The 27355-nt window shown below is 43.5% G+C and overlaps 1 protein-coding gene across 1 annotated transcript in view; it reads right to left on the bottom strand.

Moving 5' to 3' along the window:
- The window catches only part of CTNNBL1 (catenin beta like 1), a 56172-nt gene extending 31310 nt beyond the window's left edge, over positions 1-24862 (bottom strand). The window contains exons 1-9 of the mRNA XM_075768506.1: positions 24730-24862; positions 15785-15973; positions 13370-13476; positions 11871-12010; positions 7682-7779; positions 5242-5335; positions 4255-4346; positions 904-976; positions 563-621 (exon numbers count right to left, since the gene is read on the bottom strand). Of these exons, the coding sequence (XP_075624621.1) occupies positions 563-621; positions 904-976; positions 4255-4346; positions 5242-5335; positions 7682-7779; positions 11871-12010; positions 13370-13476; positions 15785-15973; positions 24730-24759 (882 nt within the window). The 5' untranslated portion in view covers positions 24760-24862. The remainder of the gene's footprint in view (positions 1-562; positions 622-903; positions 977-4254; positions 4347-5241; positions 5336-7681; positions 7780-11870; positions 12011-13369; positions 13477-15784; positions 15974-24729) is intronic.
- Between the last annotated feature and the right edge of the window lie 2493 nt (positions 24863-27355).

Below are 27355 nucleotides of genomic sequence, written 5' to 3'. Positions count from 1 at the left end.
CAACCCCACAGCTGAAAGACAATAAATACAGGGCCTCCAAAAAGAAGGGGAAATTCCCCGATTGCACAATTCACAAAAGTATGTGGATAAGCTTGTTACCAGAAAACTCCCAGGCATAACACAGACCTGAGGGGTCTGCTCTGCAGCACCCTAACCTACTGACAGTACTGCCTCGAGAAATAAAAGTCAACTAAGAACACATTACCTTCAGCTACCTCAAATGTAGGCACAATGCAGCCCAGTGCTCGGAGTGGAGAATGCTGAAGATGGCCAAATTCTAACTCTGCCTATCTCCAACTTGCCACATAATTATGACAAAATAATTTAACTTCTGTGTACCTCTACATTAACACCTGTAAAACAGGGATTAACCTCACTTACCATGGATGATACACTTGCATGGAAGTTATTCAGGGACTATGCCACCACTAAACATAAAGCACTGCTATGCTTCAGTATCTGCAGATTGCCAGGACAGCGCTACACCCAGAATCTGTTCCACCTCCTCACACCCAGCCTGCAAGTCTCCTGACGGTAGAGAGGGTGTATGTGAATTACTCACAGATAACTGCTGAAGCAGCACATCGATCCCATCCAGCTCCCCAAGCAATTCTCTGTTGTCTAGACGGAGGTGGGGGGAAGGGGGAAAAGAGAGAGAAAAATGAAGCTAACTGTCAGATTTTACAGCCATCTAACACTGATACATCAGCAAACAAAATCAATACGGCTTGACAGAGTACAAAAGCTGCAGAGAAAGAGAGGGCGCATGCCTATGTGAGAGAGTACACGCGCAGGAGAGAGCGCACGAGCAAAAGGAAGACGAAGGCAGAAGAGTGCTGCTGTGATCTGAAAGAAGCCTGGATCCTACCCTAACAGAATATCGATACCAGAGGCACGTCTCACCATCGTTATTCTGGAGCAAAATAGCCAGCACCTCGCTGCAGTACAGCTTGTTGGCATCAAAAGGCATCTTAGCCTGTTGGTGAAGAAGGAACAAGAGACTCATCAGGGCACGGCTCTCAGCGTTTCATTGATTTGAAGAACACCTTAATCAAATCACTGAACGTATGAGCAACACTTAAACCAAAATACAACAGCGGTAATTTTGCAGTATGCCTCAGTGACAAAACAGTAATAATTCTCTCTGATTCAGGGGTGACGGGGGTGGGGTCTGTGCACTCATGCGCACATGTGGAGAAACTCAGCTGTGATCCTTCACACTGTCCAACAAAAGTAGGTTTGATCAAGTTGGCTCAAAACCTCGGAGAACAGTCTGCAGTTTTTTGCAACATGGAATCTCCTTCCTGTGATAAATTTTCCATGATGTTATATGAGTGTGTGGGGCTTATTCCTATTCTGAAAGTCTGCACATGTCATCAAAACCAAAATTTCAGAAAATACATCACAGTAACATTAAATAGTAACTGCCAGAGTTTTGTATGAGGATCACAATGTCACAATCAGAAGTACATGAGAAGGTTTAGCCTGCACAGTCACATAACTTTCATTTCATACATTCCCTCCATACTTTCATAATATGTTAAAAAATAAAAAAAACAACAATGAAACCAAAATGCTGAATTTGAAGGGAAAAAAAAAAATCCTGAAGTGGGATTCTCAACAGGATCCAATGCTTTTGCATGCTGCCAAAGCTGCTTCATCTACAGAAACAGACTAAACATTAACCCACCAGATAATAACGCGAACTGATTTACTGAAGAAATTCATAAAAATAAGCAAAACAATTCTAAAAATCATCAGTTACCAGTTATTTGTATTCCACTGCTCGAGAGGGGAAAAAAGCAAGCAATAAGTACTAGGCTTAAAACATATCATTTGTCACCCACAATTTTTTTTCCCCAAATGCACGACTACCTGCAGCTTGATTGAGTGAACCTGCCTGCGCAAGGTTACGTGTGGGCTAATTATCCCGACCTGCTACCAAAGAAAAGGTCACAAGACACAAGTGCCATGCAACACAAAAACATGAAAAGCAGGAAGATCCCAAGTGGATGGGATCTACTACCAAGTATTTGACTTTAAACAAAGCTTTTCATTCCAAATGATCCCCAACCACTCTTTAGATGATGGTATTTATAGCAACCACGTAACACTTCCAAACCATCAGTGGCTTGAGAGGGGGAAGGAGGCAGGCGCTCGGTGCTGTACAGCTCTGCTGGCTCCTGTCACGGTGTGTACCAACTGCTGACCAACAGCAAGCATTAGGAAATAACACTCTGTTCTCTCAAGGCTGCACACAACATCATCAAACCCTGTTTCTGTTTGGAGAAGTGAGCTATTAAGCTCTCCATCTGAGCTTTCCGAGGTGGTTCTGACAGTCAGAATACAATTATGCAACCTAAAATGTAGTCAGAAAACAGAAATTCACACTCTGTGCTGTGTGCCAGATGTCCTTACCGACACCTAAACAGAACCCTGATTTTAAAACTTATCCCGTAGACATTCTGCAGCAGCACAACACTCAGATGCTGAGATCCTGGTTTAATCCTAAACACATCTGTCAAGGCGAGAAATTCAAGATCAAGCACCAGCAATAGCAAAGGTGGCTGGGCAAGTGTTTCATTAGCATGCGGCTCCCCATGACAGCATCTAAGTAAGAAAAAGCACTGCCTGATCACATATCCCCAAACCCAGACAAAGTTAGCACGTGCCAGGGCAAAAGAAAGACACATTCGGCACCAAGTTTCGAAGGCCTTTAACATTCATTTTCTGTGGCACTAGTCAGGGGAATCCAAGTTGTGATTATTTTGTTTTCTCAAGTTGCTAAGTCTTTCAGCTGCCAGAGTAATTACAAGGCGGGCAGCAGACCTACACTCAGTACACACCTGCCTGGAATAAAATTAACTTCACTTTTTGTTTTTAAGCAAAAGGAATATAATTACGTTACTACACGTAGTGAGAAATTACAGGTTACTTCTGCTAACAAGCATATGAGGGACAGAGGGGTATCTGCACACTAACAAAGCCGGGAGAGTATTTCTGTGATTCAGAGGACTTCTAATTGTAAAGACATTTAAGTGTGGAAGTGGTAATGCCTTCCTAACAGGGTTAGGAAAAAGCCAGAATCAGTTTGCTAAATTCCCTTCACTAGCTCTGTAAGAGAGCTGAACTATCCATTCCTTTCCTACAGTATTTTCCAGGAAGTGTTTAGGCATCTTATCACACAAGACAGAGTTAAACTCTGTAACTCACTGCCACAGGATGCTAAGAATATCAAAAAGTAACTTTGAATTCAAAAGGCAATTAGATGAGTTCAAAGAAAAAGCCACCGCCAGCAGCAGTTAAACAAAGACATCACTTGAAACTGAAAATACTGTTAGAGATGTAGGGAGCAAAGGCATAAAGTGGTCTTTATAGTTTCCCTGCTCACTAATCAGCTTTTTCATTCCTCCAGGTCTTAGCCATGGACCAGAAATCCACCATACAGGAATCATACAAACAGAAAAAAAGACTCTTTCTATGGTAAGATGTTTACAATATAAAGACAAGACTAAAGTATGTCCATTTAAACTAAAACCACGGAGGACACAAACCCCGAATTGTAACATTTTGTCCTTAACTTGGCTTCAACACACACACAAAACTGGCTTATTTGAAATGATCTTTTAAGTTCATGCTAACTGGTCTATGGAAGGAAGGCGGGTGCTGGCAGAGTTCCAGCACTTTTGATGCCTGAGCTAGGAATGCCGCGGTTCTGCAGCTACAGGGACCACCACATCGGTGGCTGCAGCCCGACAGCCCGAGTGCTATTTTGCTGTGCAGTGAACAGACCAAAACTCTGCAATAAAGACCACAGCTCTCACAGCAGGACCAGGGACATGTTACCAAAAAAGAACTCCCACAGAAACAAGTAAAACCCAAAAGACATTCAAGAAGGCTCAACATTAGATACTTTCCCAGGCAAACACTATGAAAATGAGAGTATTTCTACTCACGGACTCGCATCACGTTGTGTAGAGCTTCTTACACATAAAGCCAACTCATTTAATTTTGCTCGTTTATAATAAGTTGAAAGGGACATACTTCCCAGTTTGAGGTGAGTTTTGAATTCACCTCATTCACAAATGTTAGAACCTATCACAAAGATAACCTATACAAATGGAAAGAGCCAATAATAAATAGCCTTGGGCCTTTAATGTTGTGCCAAACATCGTCTCACGCACATCAGCTTCACAGTGGCTTGTACATTTTTATTGTGATATATCCCAAATGACAACAGGAAAACAAGCTCACCTTCAGCCTCTTGAGCAACCACTGCATGAGGCCCTGCTGCGCAGCTTCCGTGCACATCTCTGGTCGGAACTCTGCCATGTTCTCAACGATTGCTGAGAAGAAAAGCACAGAAAACAGCCAATTTTCCCTACCTGCAGTGCAACTCAGGCCTGTATCAACACTGTTCTGCCAGGTCCTTCCTAGGGCTGCACTGCTTTTCTCAAAGTTACATCTTATTTGCAAAACTACCTTTTTCTGAGTGAGGCTTAAGCTCAGGTCTATGATACTCTCCCAGTTTTTACATCGCCCACACATTCCATCCTCAGAGTGACACCAGCTCCTGCTGTAAGGAGCCTAAGATACCTTCCTTTTACTCTAGCAGCAATTCTCACTGCACAAAACAAAACTAACAGTGGCAGTAAAAATTCCAAAATTCATGTTTCCAGTCTCTCTCATTCTTCCAGTCCTGAGGAGATTACCATCCCAAATGACTGAAAGGAGTGCATGATGGTCTAAATGTTAATAACAGCAACATACTGCAAAGCAGTTACTGTGTTGTGCAAAGACTGGGGAACAGAGAGGTAACGATGTACTTACAGGAAATACAAATGGTTTACTACCTGCAAGTTAAATATATTGTTAAGACATAAACAGCTCTCATAACAGAGTAAGTAGAGCTCACAGATAAGTACATAGTAAATACATAGGCAGGGTATTTACTCTCTTTCTGGTGCAGTGCACAGTCTCATCCGTGTACCAGCACCTCCCTACATAACTGCTTTGGGAAGAGACACCTTACCAGCAGCCATGCGACAAACACTGGCTCAAGAGACTAGGCTTTACCGTGAGTTAAAGCTGTGCTTCAACAAAAGCTGCACTAGGTCATCTACCCCAGTGTTGGCAGTTCAAGGGGACAGGAGGTTGGGAAGAAAGGAAGGGGAGGGATAACACGTACGCCCTTTATATAAAATACTGGAAGAAGCAAGAGGCTGTGCAACAGCCACTTACCCAGGGTGTTGTGGACACCATCAGCTTCCTCTTTCACGCTTTCATCCAGGCGCTCTAAATTCTGGACCAACAAGGCCACGACCTGGCCCTCCACCTAAATCACCAGGGTCATAGGAAAGATAAAAAGATAAGAAAGACGACTGAAAAAAGGAAGATGAAGGAGAAAGAACAGGGGGGTTAATAAATAATAAAAATCAATAAGCCCTACTGAAAAATCCTGCCAGGCATAATCAGAAGACATTAACAATCTTGCTCTAAAATCTCAGAGGAAGCAAAGGAATCACCAAGTAAATCTGCCACTATGTTTGTTCTAATTAATTAAACAACTTTTGTGTTTCAGATTAAACAGAAAAACATCTGGAGGAAAACATGCACCTTGTCACAGTCTTATTTCCTGAACCAGCCTGATTGATTTATAATCCCTCAGCATTCTTAAGTGCGAGGCACCACAAACCACCATGGATGGGCTAGCTATCAGCTCTGCAAGCAGCTCCACTTTCAACCATTTAATGCTGGTCTGCCTACATTTTTGTTACTTCTTCCACCTTAATAGGTACAGAAAGCTGAAGGAACAATGCTCGCACATGCAGATTCAAATCCAAAAGCTGAATTATCACCAGCTGAAGCTTTGCATTTAAATCCTAGCAAGATGAATGTACCAAGATGACTTCAGCAGGCTAACATAACCCAGACAAATCAACAGCAGGAGCAGGAACCCACATCTGCAGGTGGAGCCTCCTAATCAAAAAGCTAACACAAGAAGTATGCTTTTAAAGCTACAGTTGGACAGACTCCAGCTTGACTTTGGCTAACTTGCCATTGTGGATATGAACTTGGAAACGTTAAACAAAATAATGTTAAACAAAATAATGTTTCCAATTCAAACACTGTTAACTAGCTTAGGGCCCAGTGAACATGCAGAAAAAAATACAAGTATCAGCTGCTGCGGAAGGTAGTGCAGCAATCTTCACAGGTACCCTACACTATACCTACTTAAAAAAAAAAAGTAATCTAACAAGCAGATATCTAAACATTTCTCCCAAGATATGCCTGATGTTTTTTTTTCAGAGGACAATAAAACCTCTAAAACTTGGCTATTATCAGTGGGCTGGTGACAAGGAAAACAGAGAAAGAACTTCGCTTGATTTACTACCTCTCTGCACATTTTATAGAAAACATCTTCTCTAGCAGTTTCTCTCTACCACTTCATTCATCTAGCAATCTTTCCAAGAAGGCAGAGTAATTAAGAACAGCCCAGAGGCCAGCTGGAAGAACTCAGCTCTGGGCCACTGTCATTAACCTTTGAAAGGTAACATTATAGTGACTGGACAAGAAGGATTGTAGGAGAAAACAGAGCAGCCAAACAAAGCAAACAAAAGAAAACCCATAATTCCGCATCTTTCAATTTCAACATAATAGTTACAGAACAAGACACAGCCACAGTGATTCACAAACACAGCAATTCACTAGCAGAAGCTGCCCAAAGGTAGGACAGGCATGTAAAACTCAAGTTTTGCTGGGCATTGGTTCTTTAGAGGGCTTCTGCTTGGTTCGGCATCCTCCTCCCACAGCCGAGGAGCAGGAGGCATCCAGCACAAATGCCAAGAAAAGGGGAAGTCCTACACCACGGACGCCAAGAGGCGCTCAAGAGAGTTAACCAGGCAGGGAGCACTTAAGACAGAGCAACGCATTTTCTACTGCACGTAGATAATTTTCTGGGCTTGTTTAATCTCTATGCCAAAAAGAATTGTTACCTCTAAACCCTCCTTCACCCTTAAACTGCTCTTTACATGAAAACTTTCATGCTTTTACTTCTTGTTAATAAAAACACGTACCCTCACTTTAACAACGGATGTCCCAGTTCAAGCGCAGCTCAAGCAAGATTTTTTGGTTTGAAACAAGAGTTACTGGGTAGAAGATTACTGGTCTCCCATGCAAGAGATTCGACTGAAAGATCGCAACAGCCCTGCTGTCCTTCAGATAATAACCTAAGCCCTGTTACAAACCTCAACTTTTCACGGGTGAACAGAGGTCACCCTTTTCCGCAAGAAGGAAGAAAAATGCAAATCAAGCTCCTATTTTCAATAGGACACTGTCCAAGTCACAAATATTACTTCATTTTCCCTCCCTGCAGGAAAAAATCTCCCAGCCTATACAAATTTTGCAATATGAGTGTGTTCCTTCCAAAACAGTAGTAAACAAGGTGCAAGAAGAATCTACTCCCCAAACTCTGGCATTCCGTTAAAAACACCCATCGTGGTCCTCAATAGAGCATTTGAGCTACAAGAAAGCAGGCTCCCAACCTGGCTAACTTCATCGCAGTGTTGGCAATACAGACAACCACGGCTGCGGAAAGCGTGGCAGTTCAGCATATCCTCTGCTGTGCTGCATAAGGCAGACATTGTACAGGTACTAAAATAATCTGGAGTTTATTACTTACTAGAGCGTCTATGAGGACTTCAGCTCCTTCTTCACTCTCATGGAGAGTATCTATATCAGTCAGTTCTTGAAGCAAGTCTACCACAGCTATGGAAACATGTACTAGGTGTTAAGGACAACCAACGCAGAAGTAAACACATTTAATATCAAACACAGATTGCTTTTAGGCCAACATGCTCATGACACAATCCAAAACAACTGGTAATATATTACAGCAGTGGGCACAGGAACACCAGAGCCAATAGCAGAGAGACCACTTCAGCAGACAGTCTTCATAAGCACCAAAATCAGGGAATTCTAACAATTATGAATGATAAAAACAAATCTGATTGCGTGCTAACTGTATCAGGCAATTTTACTGTTTCTTGATGATACTTATTTTTTCATTGTTTCAAAAATTGTTAGAGGTGGTATAACTAGACACCATCTTGCATTGTCAAGACTGAATATAAGCGAAGAGAAATGAGTTACAATAATATGATTTGGGTATTCTGCTCTCAGCAACACCCCCGCTAACCTGATACGGCCCGCACCTAACAAGGCCACTGCAGGAAGCAGGAGCGATCAGCCCCTTCTGCCTGGCCCAATTAAGACAGCATGCTCCTCTAACCGCGGACCTCGCAGGAACAGCATAGCTTCTGCCAGCCCAATTTTCACTCATTAACTCTGGGCTGCATAACACCCGGTTCCCCTGACTGCTACACAGCTCTCTTGTACGACGAGACATATTCCACCTCATTAGACCCACTTTCCTATTCTCTCAGACACACTGATCAATCTTGCCCGAGTCCCAGTGGGGTAGAACAGGACATGCAGTTTTCTGCATGTCCTATATAACAACTTTGTGATGAATCTCTTTAAAATGCACAAGCTAACAATCCAGCCTCCCAGTTCTGCTATTTGTGCATTTGCTCAGACACACAAGCAGCAGTAGGAAAAGTATTTTCATCTGTCTTTTCTTAGCACGGTTTCAGTCATGATTTATCTAATCCCAGGAAAGACTGTAAGAGAACTGCCTATCCCAAGTGTCTAGGTGCTGCAGAAGATGTGTATCAGTAAGACTACTATGTTCTTTATACTCTACAGCACCCCTTAACCAAGCCAAAGCTAGCTGTACATTTTCTTGATGGGGGAATGTCACTTCCAGTTGCAACTGCCATCAGGAACCAAACAGAAGGGTGGTTACTCCTCCCTGGGCAGACAGTCACTGATGCTTATCGAAAAATATGGCCAAAGGTGCCAGGGTACAATTTTTAAAGCAAGTTGGAGCGTGACTCAATAAGCAAGTTAAGAGAAAATAACCTGCCTTACATTTATTCTGCAAGGAATCAACTATTAATTAACAAAAGCTGGAGGAACAGGCCAATAGGAGCCTCATGAAGTTCAACAAATGCAAAGTCCTATACAAGGGAGGGAATAAGCCCACGTGCTGGGGCTGACTGGAGAGGAAAGCTCTGCAGAAGAGAATCTGGAAGTTCTGGTGGATGAGTTAAGGCAAGTCAGCAATGTGCCAATGCAGTGACAAAGGCTAATCACAGACTGCGCTGCATTAGCAGCGGCAAAACCAGCAGGTCAAGAGAAGGAATTCTAACCTGCTGCTTGGCACGCATGAAGCAACACATAGAATATTTTGTCCAGTTGTGGGCTCTCCCAATAAAAGAGAGACCTTGACATACTGGACTCAGGAGACTGGAGGACCACTGAGATGGTCAGGGGGCTAGCACATGATGTGAGGAAAGACTGAGGGAATGGGGTTTGATCAACCTGGAGAAGAGAAGGCCAAGGGAAGAATTAATTGAAGACTACTGCTGCCTACTGGGTGCTGTAAAGACAACTAAGCCAGATTTTTCTGAGAGTGCACAGCAAAGAACTCTAGCAGTCAGAGGAGATTCATCTCACAGGGCCTTCCTGTCTAGGGAGCTTCTCTTGAGGCTTCCAGTGAGAGTATCAGTTGTCCTATAAAATTTAGGGGATAGAAAAGCAAAACCTCACTTGAAGCTCTCCTGTCTTCCATTAATAAAATCTTGCTGGTGATCATCTTTCATTCACATGTTTTGTGTAAAACTGCATGAATCATTCAGCAGATTATTTGCTCCCCCCGGACACTGCTTTTGTCTCCTTGCATTAGTCCCTCAAGACACTACATTTAAATCACATCTGAAGAGCCATTTGTTTAGTTCTGTCCTTGAAGAATTCATTTTTAAAATCCTTTTCCATTTGTTTTAACAAAAAGTCATTAGAAAACTCGAGCTGTATCAATTTAGTTTTATGTTTAGATGCTTCACTTTAATAGTGTTTCTATTGTGTGCATAAGCAGCAGCAGCACAGCGGAGAGGCATGACTACAGCCTGCGTCCTGCCTCCAATGGATCTGAAAACACTTCAGCAGTTTTATAACAAGAAATATACTTTTCCCAAAATTGCAATTCACAGGGCAAATTTCTACCCATAAACTAACTGACAGGCAAGTTGCAAACCAATTAAAAAAGAGTTCACAGTGGAAATACTGACAAGTCTTTGACAGCAGCAGTGACCCTAGGACACAGCTTTTCATGGCTGAGAGGACAAAGCAAGCTGTATTCCTGTGCTATGTGTATTCCAGCTATGAATCAGCTCTGCTATCCCAGTCAAAATCCCATTGTTTATATTTTCCCTGTGAATGAGAAATTCAATATAAGCTTTTAATATCATGCACACAAAAAGCCTGTGGTGTCTGGCAAAAAAATAAGTAATGAAACTACGGCAGCCAGGAAACTGTTTAGGCATGGTAGGTGTTTCCCACTGTACAACAGTAAATTGTTAAGAAACATTTATTTGAGAGTAATTTCCATCCCAGATCACAGATAAGGAAAGCTGTGGTGTTTGTTGTTTTGCAGGGACCAGCATTCACCACATCAAGGTTCAGCTAGATACAACTCAAAATACCCAAACACATAAGCAATGCTTTCTAATATAAACTGGTATGCAATAAAATATTTATGTTTTGTTTTTATCTTCTGATCACTGCACCCACTTAGAAAGAATGAATTAGGAATTCCTAATGCATAGTACTATAAGGAAAAGTGCTAAAAAAGAAAACCAAGATCTGTGCATTGGACCACAACACTCAGTACTAACAGTCCTTTTAACATTACATATTTCAAAACATCTCAAAAAACCTGCTAAGTATTATCTACCTCTTTACACATACAGAAAAGTAAAGAATAAATTACCTTCCTAAGTTCATGAATCAATAAAAAAGAAAAAAGAAAAGCCTGCTGTAGTCCCAACTGTAAGTCCATTGCCCTTTCCACCAGGCTTCACTGCTCCCTCCATTCACTAATGTTTGTCAGGACACAGACACACGGTCTCTCAAATCACATCACAATTTTTCAGCTTGACCTACCATAGAACATTTTCCAAGCAATGCAACCTGAGCTCTGCTTTTAAAGACTGCACAATAGTAAGCCAGACATAGTTCTATTTATTAGCTGACAGCTAAGCATCAAGACACCAGGATATTCAAAAAACGACACCGTTTTTGTTCAAAACTACCAAAATCTTCAACAGTGTAGACAGAAAACTGTCTCTGAGATGTCCTCAGATCTTCAAAGGAACAAGAGACAGCTGCACATAGGGATCGAGTTCAGCGACACAAGAACTGAGCACAGAAATGTCTCTGGATATTTACGTAACCAGAGGGCCAACCCACAACCTCAAGCTCTGAGCACACCAAATTAAAGGTATGGGCACACGAAGAATTTATCACATTTACAAACTAAGGTGTAGCACTGTGGTGAGCTAGTCCACGGCAAATAGCTGCAAGTGTGACAGCTCAGCTCTAAACAAAAAGGGGTTAATCAGATTCAATTTTACTGGGCACTATTCCAAAGTAAGTTTGCACACAGTTCAAGGCTATATGCTGCTAAGCCCAGACTTTAGCTTTCCCTGTATTGTTCATCTGTTCACACTCTAACGCAGCCACTCAAACCTAGATGAAAGGTTCATAAAACAAGAAAGGAGAATAACAGCACTGAAAAAATTCAGAATCAATATTACTTGAACAAAGGTTTTCACTTGAGGAAAAAAAAGAAGACATAAATTCAGTGTGGTGGGAAAGAAGAGAAGCCTGTGAAAGCAGGATATAAGAGATTACAGAAAAGTCTGTAGAAAGCTTCTCACATGAGAGCTACTTTAACAGCTGAAGGATATCTGTGTTGTCGTGTCCCAGCAGCCCGAGAAGAGACTGCACAGCATTCAGCTCCACCAACAGGTGATACAGGTCTGGCATCGTGGCGATCACATGCATTTCCTGAATGATGTCATTTAAATCCAGTTCAGACTCCATGAACCTGAAGCAAGACAAAAAACAGTTAATAAAAATCAGTTGTGTTCAATGCACAGCTCCTTTCAAAACAGAGACCACCACCTTCCCAGAGATACCAGGGAAGACTTGTCACCCCTGGCATTTCTGATCCTTTGTGGTCACGTCAACGTCTCCGAGTCCAGAACTCCTAGAGGCAGTCTGCGCCTCATCCTGTCCTATGCCTGCCCCTTGAAGTTTAATCACATAGTAGGATAATCCTTCCTACTTTACATAGAGCAAATAAGTAGATTTGTTCCGATCCTGTAAATCGGTTCTAGAATGTAAAAAAAAACCAAAAAACAAAAGGTTGTAGCTACACATGAAAAAAACTCTGCATATAAAATAAATTCTCCAGAGTGATGCACCTGCCCTAGCTACCACCTATTAGTATGTGGGTTGTATTAGTCTGAAATAAAGTCCATAAAAAGAATTTGGGTGAGGGAAAGAATAGCAAACTGAACAAAAAATAATGGCACTCAAGTGGGGGAAGAAATTCATTTAACATGAATAACTAAACTCCGTGAAAGGAGGAAGAGGCTCACTAGAACCACAGGTGTGGAAGCATGCACACACACACACACACACACACACACAAAGTCTGGTGGCTTTCAGACCCCATCCAGCCGTTCTGCTCACCACAGCATCTGAAAACTCCATAATATGAAATTCTTTTCTTCCCACACAGACCGCTAACTGCATATGCAAGAACGACACCTTCACACAAAATAATGGTATGAAATCTTTAATTATTTGGAAAGTAAAACTCACCAATCCAGGATCTCGCTCTTTCAGCCCACCCCCCCCAAACACCTCCCACCTGCCTATCAGTGAGGAAAAGACCACTGCTCAGAGACAGTGCAGAGAAGAAAGAACTGAAAAAGAGAGAACTGCAGCGCTGATGGCCCTGCAGTGCCAACTGCCAAGAGGACTGATGTTGGGAGAGCTCGTTAGCACTTACTTTTGAGAACAAAGCCTTAGATACCTAAACCGAAACCAACAAAACCTTATTGAATTTGCACACTCCCAAAATAAAAACGTCAACTCGAGTTTTAGTACAGAAGTTTCACAATCTATCATATTAAAACCAGCAAGAATTTAATAAAGTAAAAATTTTCCCTTCATTGCTAATTATTCTCTTTGTGCTGCCACCAGAAGTCTTGATAATGTCATTTTTAATTAACAAAGTTAGCTTCAAATACAATTTAGAAGAACTACATGGCAATAACTGCTGTTACATAAGCCTTATGTAACTGAAAACGTCTGTATATTCAAGAAATTAATTTAGGGCTGAAATCTAAAATCAAAGGAAAAAAGGGTAATAGAGAGGGGCTGAGCATAATCTTACTTCTCTGGATTGTCAGGAAACTTAATCCGCAGCTCCTGGTTTTTGTAAGATCTTTTCTCAAAGGTGAGAATCATCTTCTTCACTGAACTTTCATCCAAAGGTTCCTCCTAACCAAATGGGAAAGGGTAGAAATCAGAGCTTAGCATTTGGACAGCTGGAACAATTACCTAGCAAAACACAAAAGAGTGAGTACGGCAACCCTGGAATTCTCACTGCAGAAACGTGCCAAGACTTGTACAACCCTGTTATTCATTTATTGATTTACTCCAACTCTGACCTGAGCAAGCTCCCCTGTGCAAAACCTCCTAAATCGGGTTTTTATAAACCAGAGGTTTACCAACGGAAGGTTCTTTGGAAAAGAACCAGAAGAGCTTCCCTACACTTTCTGAAACTGACTATCAATGAAAAAAACCCAGTTTTTGCAATGGCCTGTCTTCCTTGAGCTGTTCTTGTCAGCGCGTATTGAGGCTTATTTTTGCTTCTGACATTAGAGTAAATTTGCATTAGCAACTTACACCTATGGACAGTTTCTTTTCGGAAGCTCATTGTGCTTTTTCTTTTTGTAGGTCTACATTTAACTGCCCTGAGTTTATGTTCTTTTGTATTCTCCTCACTTGGATAAGCTTTCACTTCTATTTTAAAGTCTTTTTCTAAAGAAAAAAAATAATATTTTACTCTAGTACTTTCTTTTTATTTTTTAAATTCTTCGAAGGTGTTTCTCAGTTGGCATTATATGTTTACCGTACATCAGTAATATAACTTTAGCTACCTTCCTGCCATTTACAAACACGACTCTTATTTTCCTTGTTTCATGATTATAATGCATTTCTTTTATTAAAACATTGATGAGAGATTTTCTTGTGTAACCTCTTCCCTCTCCTCTATTTGACTATGTTACAATCACTATTAAAGAGAAGTTCTCAAAACAAAAAACAATCTTCACATCTTAGGCCAAGTTGTGTGTCCCATCCCCTGTTCAGGATTAAATCAAGAGTCGCTTCTGTTGTTGAAGATTCTTTGGTTAGCGACTCTAAGCACCAATCTTGTACAAGATAGAAAATTTCAATTTCTTCAGCAAACTCCATTACCATATTAACACCAGTCCAAGTCTTCCATTATTATTGGATTTCCCACATTCTCAAGCCTGACCTGTCTTCGCACCATCCCACTCATGTCACCATCACATTATGGCAATCAATACTACAGTGCCCAACCATATTCTTCCTGCAATGGGATTTCAATCCACAAAGATATTGTCACAGATGCTGACACTCCTTCCCCCTATTTCATTTGATTTTTTGCTTTCTCTAACACATATCACTACAGTATCTCCATTAGCATCTGCTTTGTATCTGGTATTTAATTTGCATTCAGTATTACAGTATCCTACAGATTAGCTTCCTTCCATCAAATTTACTGGTACAAAGCGCATTTTGATGGCACTTACATTAACTACATAAACAAGAGATTTTGGTTCTAAAGAAACCTTGGACTTCAGCTCTTAAAATGCCAGGATGGGAGAACTCCACTTGACAAAGACAACGGACTAGTGCACTGCAGGAATCCACAAGACTGTAGCCAGTCAAGAGGACTTTTGGCTACGTCCGTTCATCTTGAAGTCAAAATGCTACAGAAATCCTGCATTATCTTTCTCTGTTATCAGCAACAACTGTAATGGCAATAGCTCAACATCAAAAAAACCGAGGGAGATTTTCAAAGACAAATGCTAGCAATGCTGTATACAATGGACAATGATATTTTACAAACCTACATGACTCTGCAGTAGTGAGTATCACTTGTTTTTTTATCAAACAGGACACAGGCAGCAAGAAGCAAATACCTTCTAGATTTATACCAATCCATGTGTCACATTTATAAAGTGATCTTTTCCCTGGCCCTTGGCAGAAAGGCCAATGCTGCATTGGATTTCTGTCTCCAAGCCTTGAAATCATTTACCCTTGACAGCTGCTACCCCCCTCCTCTGACCCAAGACCTTTCTTGTACAGAAGAATGTTTATTTGCTGCTGCTGCACAGCTACAAAGAGGGGGAGAGTGGGAGAAGCTGCATGGCTGGGGGAACTGGTGAGAATAATAGAGTTAAGAAACTGGAAGAGTTAGGAATACAGAAGCTATTTCCTAAAAATATATTTTAGGAGGTGATTTGGGTATTCTCAGCCTAAAACAGATTAGGTTTGAAAACTTTCCCTTCTCCCTTCCTTATGCCCCCACTTTAAACCTTTAGAAGATATCTTTGAGAAGCCTGTTGGAAATTAATAAATATCTGCTGGGCAGGAAAGTAAAACCATAACCTTAAGCTGTATTAGGCATGTGAAAATCATCTACATGGTAAGAAATGGAAATCATGGAGAAGTGATTTAGTGTTTGCTTATTTCCCACAGGACACTAGTGATTTACTTCCTCCTCTTCCTCTTCTCCATCCCTCTCAATTATCTGTAGAAGTTTCTTCTTCTCATCATCAGTTTCTTCCAGTGCAACAGACTCCTCTTCCCTGTGACGACTGTGCTCTCGTGCACTAGCTTGTTTCCGACGTGCTTTGATTTCTTCTTCCTCTTCATCACGGGGTCTTTTTGTCCCTCTGTTAGGCTAAAGTCAGAGAAAGAAGGTGAATGAATACACATCTTTTATGACCCTTACAAACCAGAATACCGATATTACAAGACATACTGAGGACATTCTTACAAGTTGTTTAAAACATTTGCTTACACAACGCTTAACAACTCTGAAAACTGGGAAGGAAATTAATTTAGTGAAGTGGAACATCACATGAGTAGATGAATGGCTCTGCCAAGAGCTATGTCAACATCCTACCTTGTTTGATCTATGAACACAATTCACAGGAAAATATCTTCACAGGCAGCAAAGACTAGTATTTCAAAGACAAGAATTGGCCAAACTGAACTGTTCAGCAGCTGTACAGCTGACCATCTTAAGGATCTGGAATCAGCTTAGTCAACTGAGACAACCTCATTTTTACACACAGAAGACCAATATGCTCAAGCAGATAGCAGTGAAAGATAATTTTTTACCCACCTAGTATATGAGATTATATTGAATTCTCGTGTGCATCCTAATTCACCTTGACTTCCCCAGGCCCTTGAATGCAGGATCAGACCCTAATTTAGAGTACAGGACTAGTGTTGCTTGCTGCAATTCTGCAGGGGCTCAGCACCAGATTAAGCAGTGCCCATACCTTTATGGTTTGCTTGGAACAACCTATTATGTTATTCCACAATTTCTATTTAATTGTCAAAATTAAAGGTAATTTGCCAGGGACAAGAAAAAGTCCATTAACCCTAATCCCATGTTTTAATTTAGGCAAAAAAGGATGAAAGCATTTGCAATAGAAGGAAAAAATTTCTCCCGTCAAAAACTATAAGGATATTAAATCTGGTTTCTCATATTTTTTTGGAGGACAACCAAGCTGGAACAGGAGTACTCCATCCTCTATAACTACAGGAAAACAAAGCTTAATTCTTTACTATTTAAAAGGAGCCTGTGTGTTAAGAACAATGAAAACAATAAGAAAAACAGTTTTACTTTCTATCACTGCTCAAGTTCCCTGGTAGATGATTTTGTAACCCCATTAGGTCTAACATTTGTCCAGTCTGTTTCATAAAACATTAGTCAGCAGGAAGACCTCATTCTTCTTTGTGGGACCCTTTGTCTAAAATCATAAAAGTCACATCATGCTTTCATGAACATAAAGCCTGCTTTTTAACTGGGATTTAGATTATTCGCAGTTTTGATTCCAAGAAAGATGCAGAGGGAATAGGGGACAGCGTCATCCTCCTGACAGGTCAAGGTGGGAACTTCCAGCTCCTCAGCAGGTTGGGAACTTTTGGCCCGAGAGGGCAATAAATCTTTCAGGTTCATGAGGCAATCTCACCACGATTCAGATGCACATGCTGCAGACCAGCTACGGCTGCTTCTCTGCACAACCCAGACAGCATTTATGTCTTTATTTCAATATAAATGAAAAGCAAGCAAATGAAAACTCTGCTCTCAAGAAAACTCAGCTTTCAGGAGAGATGTAAAAAAACAAACCACAAATGCAAACCAAAAAGACCGCCCAAAAAGTACTTGAAGTGTTAATTATAACGGGAAGCAAACTGGACAGCAGACTGACCAAGATCATGTTGTTTTCAGGGTTACCACGTTGTCACCACTTTGAGGAAGATGCAGAATCAAGTTTCCCAGACAACATATTAGCACAAATCAAAGCTTTAGATGCTTGCTCCCAGCTAGACCTATTCAAACTCAGTTATCTGTCTTTTTTCTCCCTACATCATCTCTGCTGTTTCCATTAAGGATGGTACATTCCTGACTTAAAACTCTTCTCAAGTGCTGTGATGCACTTTTAAAGCAGTTACTCAGCTCATAATTCAATAGCCGTGAAGTAGAAGCATACCTGGACGTTCTTTGAAATGAAAAATTTATTTGCTTGGAGGGTTTTCTGGTAGGTTTTGTGGGTTGATTTTTTTTTGTTTTTTTGGTTTTTTTTCCTTTTTAAAGCAGATTCCAATTACTTATCTTCTAGGTACATTAAAATATAATTTCACATAGGTCCATATGGAAACAAATGCATCACTGTCAATGAGTAATTCAAACCCTTCCCAATCAATCAGCAACCCAATAAAGAAAAGAAAAAAGATGCTTTTCCAAATGACATTATCTAAGGAAAAAAAACTTTGATAAATACATATTCCTTATTCAGTGCCCTTAATGGCGCACAGGTCTCTGTCCTTCCTATGTCCTTCCACTCACTCCTCAATAACACCCAATTCATCCTCAGCCATCTTTGACAGATGAATGTTACAAACAGAGATACAGAAATTAGTGACATAAGAAGTCCTGAACTTTACAGCAAAACGCCCTACAAGATCTGCCTTGGATGTTCCTAATTTAGGGAGCCAGAATCTCATTCCTCACTCTCATTTCTAAACATTAAAAAAGGAACAAAAACTTCAATGAGACTGCAGCTGTAATGAGGGATCAAGGGAACTGGTGGTTTGTCAGATGCAAAGTAATGTAGCATGGGAAGGGACTTTATCACCAGAACAAAATCTAAATTAAAACTCCATCATGAAACCAACCCCATTTCCTCTGAGTACACAATCCTCAGTATCAGAATTTACACCCTGTTTCAATCTCAATTATTTTATCCTTTTTTTTATTTATGCATTGTTGGGGAAGAGGAATCTTCTATAATACATAACAGAAATCATGATAAATTATGGAAGTGCCCAGCATGCAATTATTAATGCTGCCAACATATTGGCAATAGACAGTAATTGAATTCCCGGGCAAATGCTATTAAGCAAGCATTAAGGTTTTTCCTTTCGTTATTGATGTTATGCAAAACCTTACTAAGAATATTGCAGTTTTCCAACCAGCACTATTAAAACTAAGAAATCAAGGCATAAGTGAAACACCTGGGTTTCTGCTCATTTCACAAGACATGCACAGTCACGAACAACTGATTTAAGAGAAGCATTAGCTTCTGTTCATTGATTTTCATCTTTGGTTTGCATTTGTATTTTCTAAAGGACCGTTACCAACCAACAGGAATTAAGCCCACACACTGTTGCACTGAGACTGGTGCATTTTGCTAAGCAAACACATATATTGTGTCTAAACACATTTATTTAAATAATTTCATAGCTTCACACACATCTACACAAGTTTTGCTTTCTGGTAGAAACGGGAAAGTTAATCATTTGATAAATAAAATGTGGGGGTTTTTTTTACTCAGTTGAGCTAAGGTGCATTTGGCAGGAAGATGGAATTCATTAGAAAATGCACAAGAAAAGCATTTTTAAATTGTTTTGTTAGTTAAGCTTAATTTTGTTCCTGTTGAATGCAGTGCATTCACAGTAATTTATTCAGAAGACATTTTCATTTAAATCTAACACTGATATCACCACACAAAAAACAATGAATACAAAAGGGTTTAAAAAAAGCTGACATTTACAAAATACAATAAAGTAAACAAAAGCTGGTGATAGGTAAAGGGAGAATTATCTTCCTGCTTCTCTTCTAGTCTTGAGCTGTATTTGCGTTGGATGTTAACTGACATATCCAAATCGGTTACAGCCTGGTCCAAGGCTTCGGGCGGCAGATTTCCTCTAGAAATACACCCTGGACACAGCTCCTCATTTGTGCACGGACACGGAACGCGGAGCCTGCCCTTGGTCTGGGCAGCAGAAACAACAGCACCCCCCTTGTGCACGGTGCAGGTGAGAGAAATGACGTTCTAAATCAAAGAACAATGATCTGCCTGGGGCCTCTGCCTGGTCTCCCTCAAAGCAGTGATTGCACATTAATATCAGGATTAAGTATCCCATAGAATCTGAAAACATATTGTTTAGGTCCCTGATCGCTTCCAGCCTTCTCCAAATATCAGGAAGGTTTAGGGAAGTCTCAGTAATGGAGTTTCATATTACTAAGACATCTGCTTTGTAAGTAACCTTGTTACTGTGAAGCTCAGAAATTATTTGTTAATGAAATCTGAAATAAATCTTCGTAAGCGATGTAGCTTCTTTTGTGACCACATCTCAGCCAGCTGCAGCCTGCCCAGAAGAGCCACTGAAGAAAGCTACGCATTAGCTGTCAATTTAGGACTTCTGAAAGCTAGCCCCAAATCTCCAGAGGTATCTTCACTAACTTCTTAATTTTGTTTCTGACATTTGTGATAAACCAGGCTACTATCGATCCTACTTTTCGTTGGTTTTTTTCTTCCTGAAGGACAACATTTTTAGATGGTGCAGGATCTGAGCGTTAAAAACTGGAAGAACTGGTACCAGGAAAATCTAGTAATCTCAGGAAGTCCCAAGAGCTCCAAAATCACCCAAACCGAGGCAAATGAAATGAAAGATGTGCACTGCACCTACATGGGTACAGACTATTACTTTCAGACAGAATTAACCCCTTTCCTCTTCACTCTTCCACTCTGTGGGGTACACAAGTCCTCAAGGCAGCTTGCCACTGTGAAAAGCACGTAGAGGAAGACAAGACACAAAAGCAAAACCTGAAGTTTCATCTCCACATCATAAATTAGAGCTACCATATAATAAGACACAAAATAGATTTATAAACAATGACCAAGAGATGCATGTTTGTATGGAGGGTACAAAGACTGGTTATCCCAAACCTGTTCCTGTAGTTCCTTACTTTACTTCATTCTGAACCAATGCAAAAATAGATGAGGAGAGAGATGACAGCCAGTAAAAGCTTTAAAAGGACCAAGTCTTGTGTGAAGGTACATCAAGAACGAGCACATTGTCTTCAGCAGAGACAGCGATCTGTTTGTATTCCTGTAGGATCAGCCAGAGAGCCCAAGGCTACAGCCTCAGCACCTGGGCTAACAGTGGTCCTATGGCTAAGGCTGTTCCCACGGCCCCCTGCACACCTCCCTCCCTATCTGTCTTCTCCCATCCCTACAGAGGTGACTGCATCCATCAGCGCCCCTCAAAAAAAACAAGCAGGAAATCTGCCTCCTGCAACTGTATCCAGAAAAACCACTATTAAACCTGACAATCGTGAACCTGCAGCTGCCCACCTGAAGAAGCTCAGGAGAAGCCGGTCACGTGTCCCCGTCCTGGCTTCAGTGGCTTTGCCACGACTGGGACGGGACTGAACGAAACTCAGCCATTGGGACCCCTGCGGGGAGGTGCGCAGGCAGGGATCTGCCTTGACAGGCTTTTACACACACTCCGATTCGGCAGCCGAAGATTACACACCAAATAGTAAATTACAGAGTTGTCTGCAACCCTGTTAACGTACCAATGCAAGCTCTGTAGTGTGGGGTGACAGCTCCTCATTTTAACCCGCAGGCAGGACAAGAGCTAGCAGGGTAACAAGCCTGTACGTAGTCAACAACCTGCTCAGCTGAGCTGCCTCTGTCGTCAGACGCATCCATTACATTGCAAATTTACAGTAAATTATCTATATCAGCAGCAGAAATTATTATGTGCCTCTACAGAGACATGGAGATGCATCCCACTACAAAGGACACTCAACTCATTCAAACAACAAGGACGTCGCCCAGCTCAGTGAAGTCAGACTTTATCCCATTATTTACTGCTTCTTTTGTTATTTCATTTTACTAATATTCCATTAAAAAATTAGCAATTTGCAATGATCACTCACAGTGGTGAAATCTGCATTTAATGAGAATTAAAATAATCTCCTTTATTCCCTCCCAAGACAACTAAAAGAGATCTCTGAAAAGAAATGGAGTTGGCTTTGTCCCCTTAATTACCCTTCGTAATCAGAGACCAGACACAGGATCTGGGCACAGTCTTTCTGGGCAGAACAGCAGCAATATTTAATCATCAGTTTAGACCATCTGCAACTGTTTTGCAGCAACACATAAAGTTTATGGATTCCTGAGCTTTGTATAAACTGCCAGGTGCTGTTTAATTGTATTTTTTTGTTGCAAAAGGTTCCTTTTCCCACTCTGACAGACACTTGGTGCCGAACTGGTGGCACAGTGCCTGAAATCTTCCATGCCAAGTTTGGCACTGAGGGAGAACATCATCTTGATTAAGCAAGGGCACCGATTAGGCATTCAGAGGAGACAAATTCAAAACAATATAAGTGAAAAGCAATTATTTTGGGTTGTGCTGAGGGAAGCTGAGAAGACCAACTCATTTCCAGCAAGAGATTAAAATCAGACAGCGGAGATGCACACCACCCATCATTCGGCCCTCCCATCTGACAGTCGGTGCCACCCCTGCAGCAAGGATGGATGAGGAGATCTTGAACCAGCCCCGCTCCTCAGCCCAGCGCAGGAAAACACCCAGACCTGTGCTCAAGTTAACCTTACAGCAGCAGGCAGAAAACCGGCGCAGGTCAGGAGTTGTTGTATGAGGCACTGAGCCATCCTCCTCCCAGCAGCCGCAGCCCATCAGAGGGGTACGGCGGGTACAGCAGGCAGCCTGGAGCAACGCTCACTTTGTTTACCTGCCACGCACAGGTCAGTATCCTCTCTGTGGCACAGGCACAGCGGAAGCCTGATTATTCTGAATTTTATACGTTCAGTGGACAAGAATGTACATTTCTAAAAACGATATAGGAGGGCACCTGCTTCGCCTGCCTGTGAGAGCTGCAGCAGATGCCTGACCCGTGCAGGGTGGGAGGCAGTGAAACCTGTTGTTTCCAACTTTTGTTTCTATCTTTCAGGCAGAAGTGCCTTCACGGAAGGGAATCTCATTTTCTCAGAATCAGAGCTGTTTATCTGCCTTCTGCTACTCCACTCCTTTCACCTGTATTCACTGTTTTACCTAATTCTGGACACCTGAATTCCGTGACACTGAAATCCAACATTTACTCTGAAGCATTATCTCATCTACTAACACAAGAACTATTCATATTTGGGTGAGACACCAGAAGACCACAGAGCCAGGACAAACCCTTCAGAAACAATTCCAGTAGTTGGTTGAAAGCTGCAGAATGTTTTGTCCCGCGGCTAAGAAAAATTTCAGCAGCAAGGAAAGAAATTGAAATTGTAATACCCAGCAGCTAAGCAGCATTTCTTTACCTCTAGCCTCACTGCAGTATAGAAAGCTCATCCACCAGAAAGCTGCGCAGAAATCAAAGTGATCGAAACAAAGTGGACGTGCACTTTCCTCCCGAGCAGAAGGGAATCCTGCGGACTTCACATTTTCAGAACAAGAGAAAAACCAGCAAATAAAAACCCAAACTAGAGCCTAGTTAAAAAAATTACAACAAACAGAAGTTCAACACAGGTTTACCTTTCTGCGCTGTGGGTGTAAATTGCATCACAGAACAAGGAAAGGGCAGCATCATTAACCATAACTGAGGCAGAGAAGACCAAAGAATTAAAAGACCATGAGAAATTATCGTTCTGATTTGATATTGAAAAATCACACAGGGGGGAAAAAAAAAAAAAGTAGGTAGAGAAATACAAAAGTAGAGCAGATCTCAGAATGGCAGAACTACGCTGTCAGCACCGCACAAACGGATGAAGTAGGAAGGATGTTAGAGACAGACAGAGCAATCCACAGAAGAAAACGTCCTGGAGCTGAATCAAGTAGGAATCTAGTGGAGTTCTCAGAGAAAGACTATTCCTACGGCCATAGGCCAGAGTATTTTGGTACCACTGGGAAAAGAAGATGGGAAATTTCTCAGACCTAAAGGTAACTTTCCCTCTTCCCTGGGCATCTCAAAATAACACATTCGAAAAGGACAAACATGTACTGAAGAGTAGGATGCTCTTTTCACCTCTGAACACATGTGGTGCCCCCGCAGAATAACGCATAGCAGGATGGCACGTACGAAGGAGTTCCATAAAGCATCCTGGGTGCTGAATTAAAATGTAGTAATTAAGTAAAGTGACATAACTCCTCAATTACTTACAAGGTAGATAATGTCTTAGAGTGTTTTTCTTACCCACTGATTCAGCAGGGAAAGGCCACTGCTGCAGTTTGTCTAGGAATTAAAGTACAAGTCAACGCTATCGCGTGCACAAATCCCAGCACAGTATCAGAACATTATTACAAATCAGTGCTCTCATTCCCCGATCCACAGGGGAACATGCTAAATCCACTCTTGTGACAATAAATATGTGCTTAACCACATCTGCTTCAAAACTGACCTCCAAATACCAATCACATGCCGAGAGGGGAGAAACGCTCACGAGATAAAAGGAAGTTTTTTATAAGAAGGAAAACTTTTTCAGAAGACTTCGGTAAAAATCAAAATTAATGGGTTGTGTCATTAAACAGGTCGAAAAAAGGAAGGAGCCCCAAGCCCTGAAACAAGCAGAGGCTTTACTGCAGGAACAGGCGCACGCCAGCGAAGACATCAAACTGTGCCCGTCTGTGGAAGAACCGGCATCAGCAGAACCGTGTTCCCGAAGAGCCCCCGGTAACCGGGTCCCACCGAGGCACTGTTTCCCCGAATGGGGGGGAGAAGCCCCCAAAAGTTAGCGACACCGTCACCGGCTCCTGGCAGAGCGCACCGAGCGCGGCTGGGCCCAGGCCCGGAGCTGCCGCCCCAGCGGGGGTACGGGTGAGGGCACCTCCGCGCTCCCGGCCGGGGCGCTGGGGACCGCGGCCTCTGCCACCCCCAGCACGGCCCGGCCAGGGCCGCGCTCGTCCCTCCCCAAGGTGGGGGCAGGAAGGGCCCGGGCTGTTCCCCGCGCACCGAGCGCTGCCACCGGCACGGGGGGGGGGGGGGGGGGGGAGGGCGGGCAAGGCCGCCGCCGGCCCAGGCCCCGCGGGAACAGGCAGGCCCCGCCGCCCTGACGGGCCCCTCCACCGCCGGCCCCGCTCGGTGCCCTCCAGCGCCCCGAGAGCCGCCGCGGAGCAGCTCACCTGGTAGCTGAGCAGCTCCCCCACATCCATGGCACCGACCGGGCCCCGCCACCGGGAAACTGTCGCCACCGACCGGAGCCGCACGACACTGTGCCGTAAGGCAGGAAGCGCGGGGGTGAGCCGGGAGGGCGCCACTCTGCCGGAAAGTGAGAGGCGGGAGGAGTACTGCCGGAAAGTGAGAGGCGGGAGGCGCCACACTGCCGCAAAGCAGCCCCGGGATGTTTGCGGCCGGGAGAGGGCAAAGGGCAGAGGGCCGGGCAGCCCCGCCGCGGCGTGGGTGAGGGGTGGGCGTCCCACGGGCCGTGCCGACCCCGGGGGGGCCACCCCACAGCCCCGCGGCTGGGGCAGCGGCTCAGGGGTCCCTGGAGCTGGACCCTGCTCTGCTCCCCAACCCGGCCACCGCGGCCCTGGGGGTACCCCTGGCCTCCCGCCCGTCCCACGGCAGGCTCGGCCTGCTGCAGCGGCCTGGCCAGGGGAGCCGCCGGCCCGGAGCTAAACGGGACTGACTGATACCCAGGGAGGCGGGGGGAGAGTGGCAAAGTGTGCTGCCTGCTGCGGAACAGGGAGAGGGCGAGTCCCCTCCCGGGGCACAGGGGCCCCTCGAGCCCTCGGAGACCCGCCCGGGCCCTGGAGGGAGCAGCGTGACCGGCTGGTGCCGTGGGTGCAGCGGGGACCGTGGGTCCCATCCGCGGCTGTGCCGCCGGAGCTGGGCGCTGCGTGGGGCCGGGGCTGCCGTCACCCGAAGTCGGTGGGTGCGGTGCCCCAGCAAAGCCCCCCAAGAGCCGACCCTCACCGCTGCAAAGCGGAGCTACCTAAAGTCAGTGGTTTCTTTTGATGCTGCTTCTGTAACCTTCCGCGAATCCTTCCCGGGGCTGAGGCAGGCTTGGAAATGCAGAAGGCTGTTGCCAACGTTTATTGACAACACACTTCTATTTATATACAGCGTCATTAACCGCTTTCACCTTGAAAAGAGGCCAATAACTGAGCGCTGAATGCAGCAGGAGGGGACGTGACAATCCCTCTGTTTGCTGAGGTTGTGACAAATCTGTAATTCAACAAGGTGCAGAAACACAGACAGATAGAAGCATTTTTCAATTTAACAAATATGAATAATTAGAAGAGAGTCAACTTGGCCAAAATCTTACTGAATTTATTTCAACTATGCTTTAAAAAACAGCTTTGAACTAAAATAATTTTTCATAACATAATGATCATAGCTATTATGCAGTTATCTCAGTAGGAGTCTGGTTTGAGAACATTCACAAAATTAAAAATATATATAATGTCTTCAAAGAACTCCCTAGCATCCCCTGTTGTTTCAATAAAATATAGGAGATATCAGTCATGACAAAATTAACTCAACAAATCTGCATGTTAAAGAGGAGATAAATAGAGGATAATTATTGGATCATCTGGCTTCACTTTATTGAGTGTTCAGATAATTCACCAGCTGCGAAACCAGAACATTCGCAGTCGCTCGAGGAGTGTTGACACGTACTTGTGAACATGATACAGCTATTGGGGACCCTGACCAGCGATGGCGGTAAACACAACAAGCCGTTGTAAAACACAAGCACAGCAGGAAAGAACTGACCCTCCGTCTAAGACAGAAACACCAGGCATCATGATCTTCTCCCGCTCCGATGTTTCTCCTCCCGCTCTCTTCCCTCACTGCGCAAATGCAGGCGGGGAAACGCATTCGGTGCTGGAGGGGGGAAGTCGAGGAAGGTAAAGGGAATCGTCTTCAAATTGGAGAAAAGAAACCTGAACGCACCTAGCGAGGCCGGCATCTCCTGCCTGAAGTTTCTCCTCGTTAGACAAAGGGATAGAAAATGGTTGTTTTGCTTCCCTGGAAGGACTGCGAGGCTGGGGGGGACGTTCAGGAAAACAAAGTTAGGAATTTGGGAAGTGGCTGCTGCATTAAGCAACTTAAATAAAACTCAATAGCCAGAAATCCAGCCTCATGGGAAAAGCACAAAAGCTCAGGTGCTGTTTCTCTCTGGCCAAGGCACAGCCCAGCACCCCACGCCTGTGAAGTAAATTAATTGTGAAAACACTGGCACTGAAAGGAATGAACGCAAACCAGAGACTGGGCGTCTCCTGTCCCTTCTGCTGCATGGGGAGGACAGTTGAAGCCCCCAGGATGCGGCTGGGGACAGAGCCCGAGCTTTGGTTGTCGCAGGGCTTGGCAGGCGGCAGCACCGGGAGGGTGATGGCGACGGAGAGCGGGCGGGAGCCCCGCGGATCCATTGAGCCGTCGTGGGAAGGTTCCCAGCCCGCGCAAACCTGGTCCCCAAGCTGTCTTTAAAGCCCCGCTCTATCTGCAAATGGCATCTAGAAGTAACCCGCAAAGGCCCTCTTTTTGCTGCGATGGTTTTGCCCTTCGCTGTGCTGGGTAAGACAGAGGCAGGGTGGGGAACCACAGAGCGCAGCCCAGTGCAGTTCTCACTGAAACAACCACCGGCTCTGCCGGCTCCTCCCGTCCCCCCTCCCGTCCCCGTGCTCTACCGGCCTCATCACGCTCCGAAACGGCCGTATTGCTGCCTGGGAAACCCAATTCTCACCAAGCCGCTGCAGGGCAGGATTCAATAACAGAGAGTTTTTATCCAATAAGGGGAGTTGGAGC

Source organism: Balearica regulorum, chromosome 16 (assembly GCF_011004875.1).
Source record: "Balearica regulorum gibbericeps isolate bBalReg1 chromosome 16, bBalReg1.pri, whole genome shotgun sequence".
Lineage (NCBI taxonomy): Eukaryota > Metazoa > Chordata > Aves > Gruiformes > Gruidae > Balearica > Balearica regulorum.
This window is presented reverse-complemented; position numbering and strand designations above follow the sequence as displayed.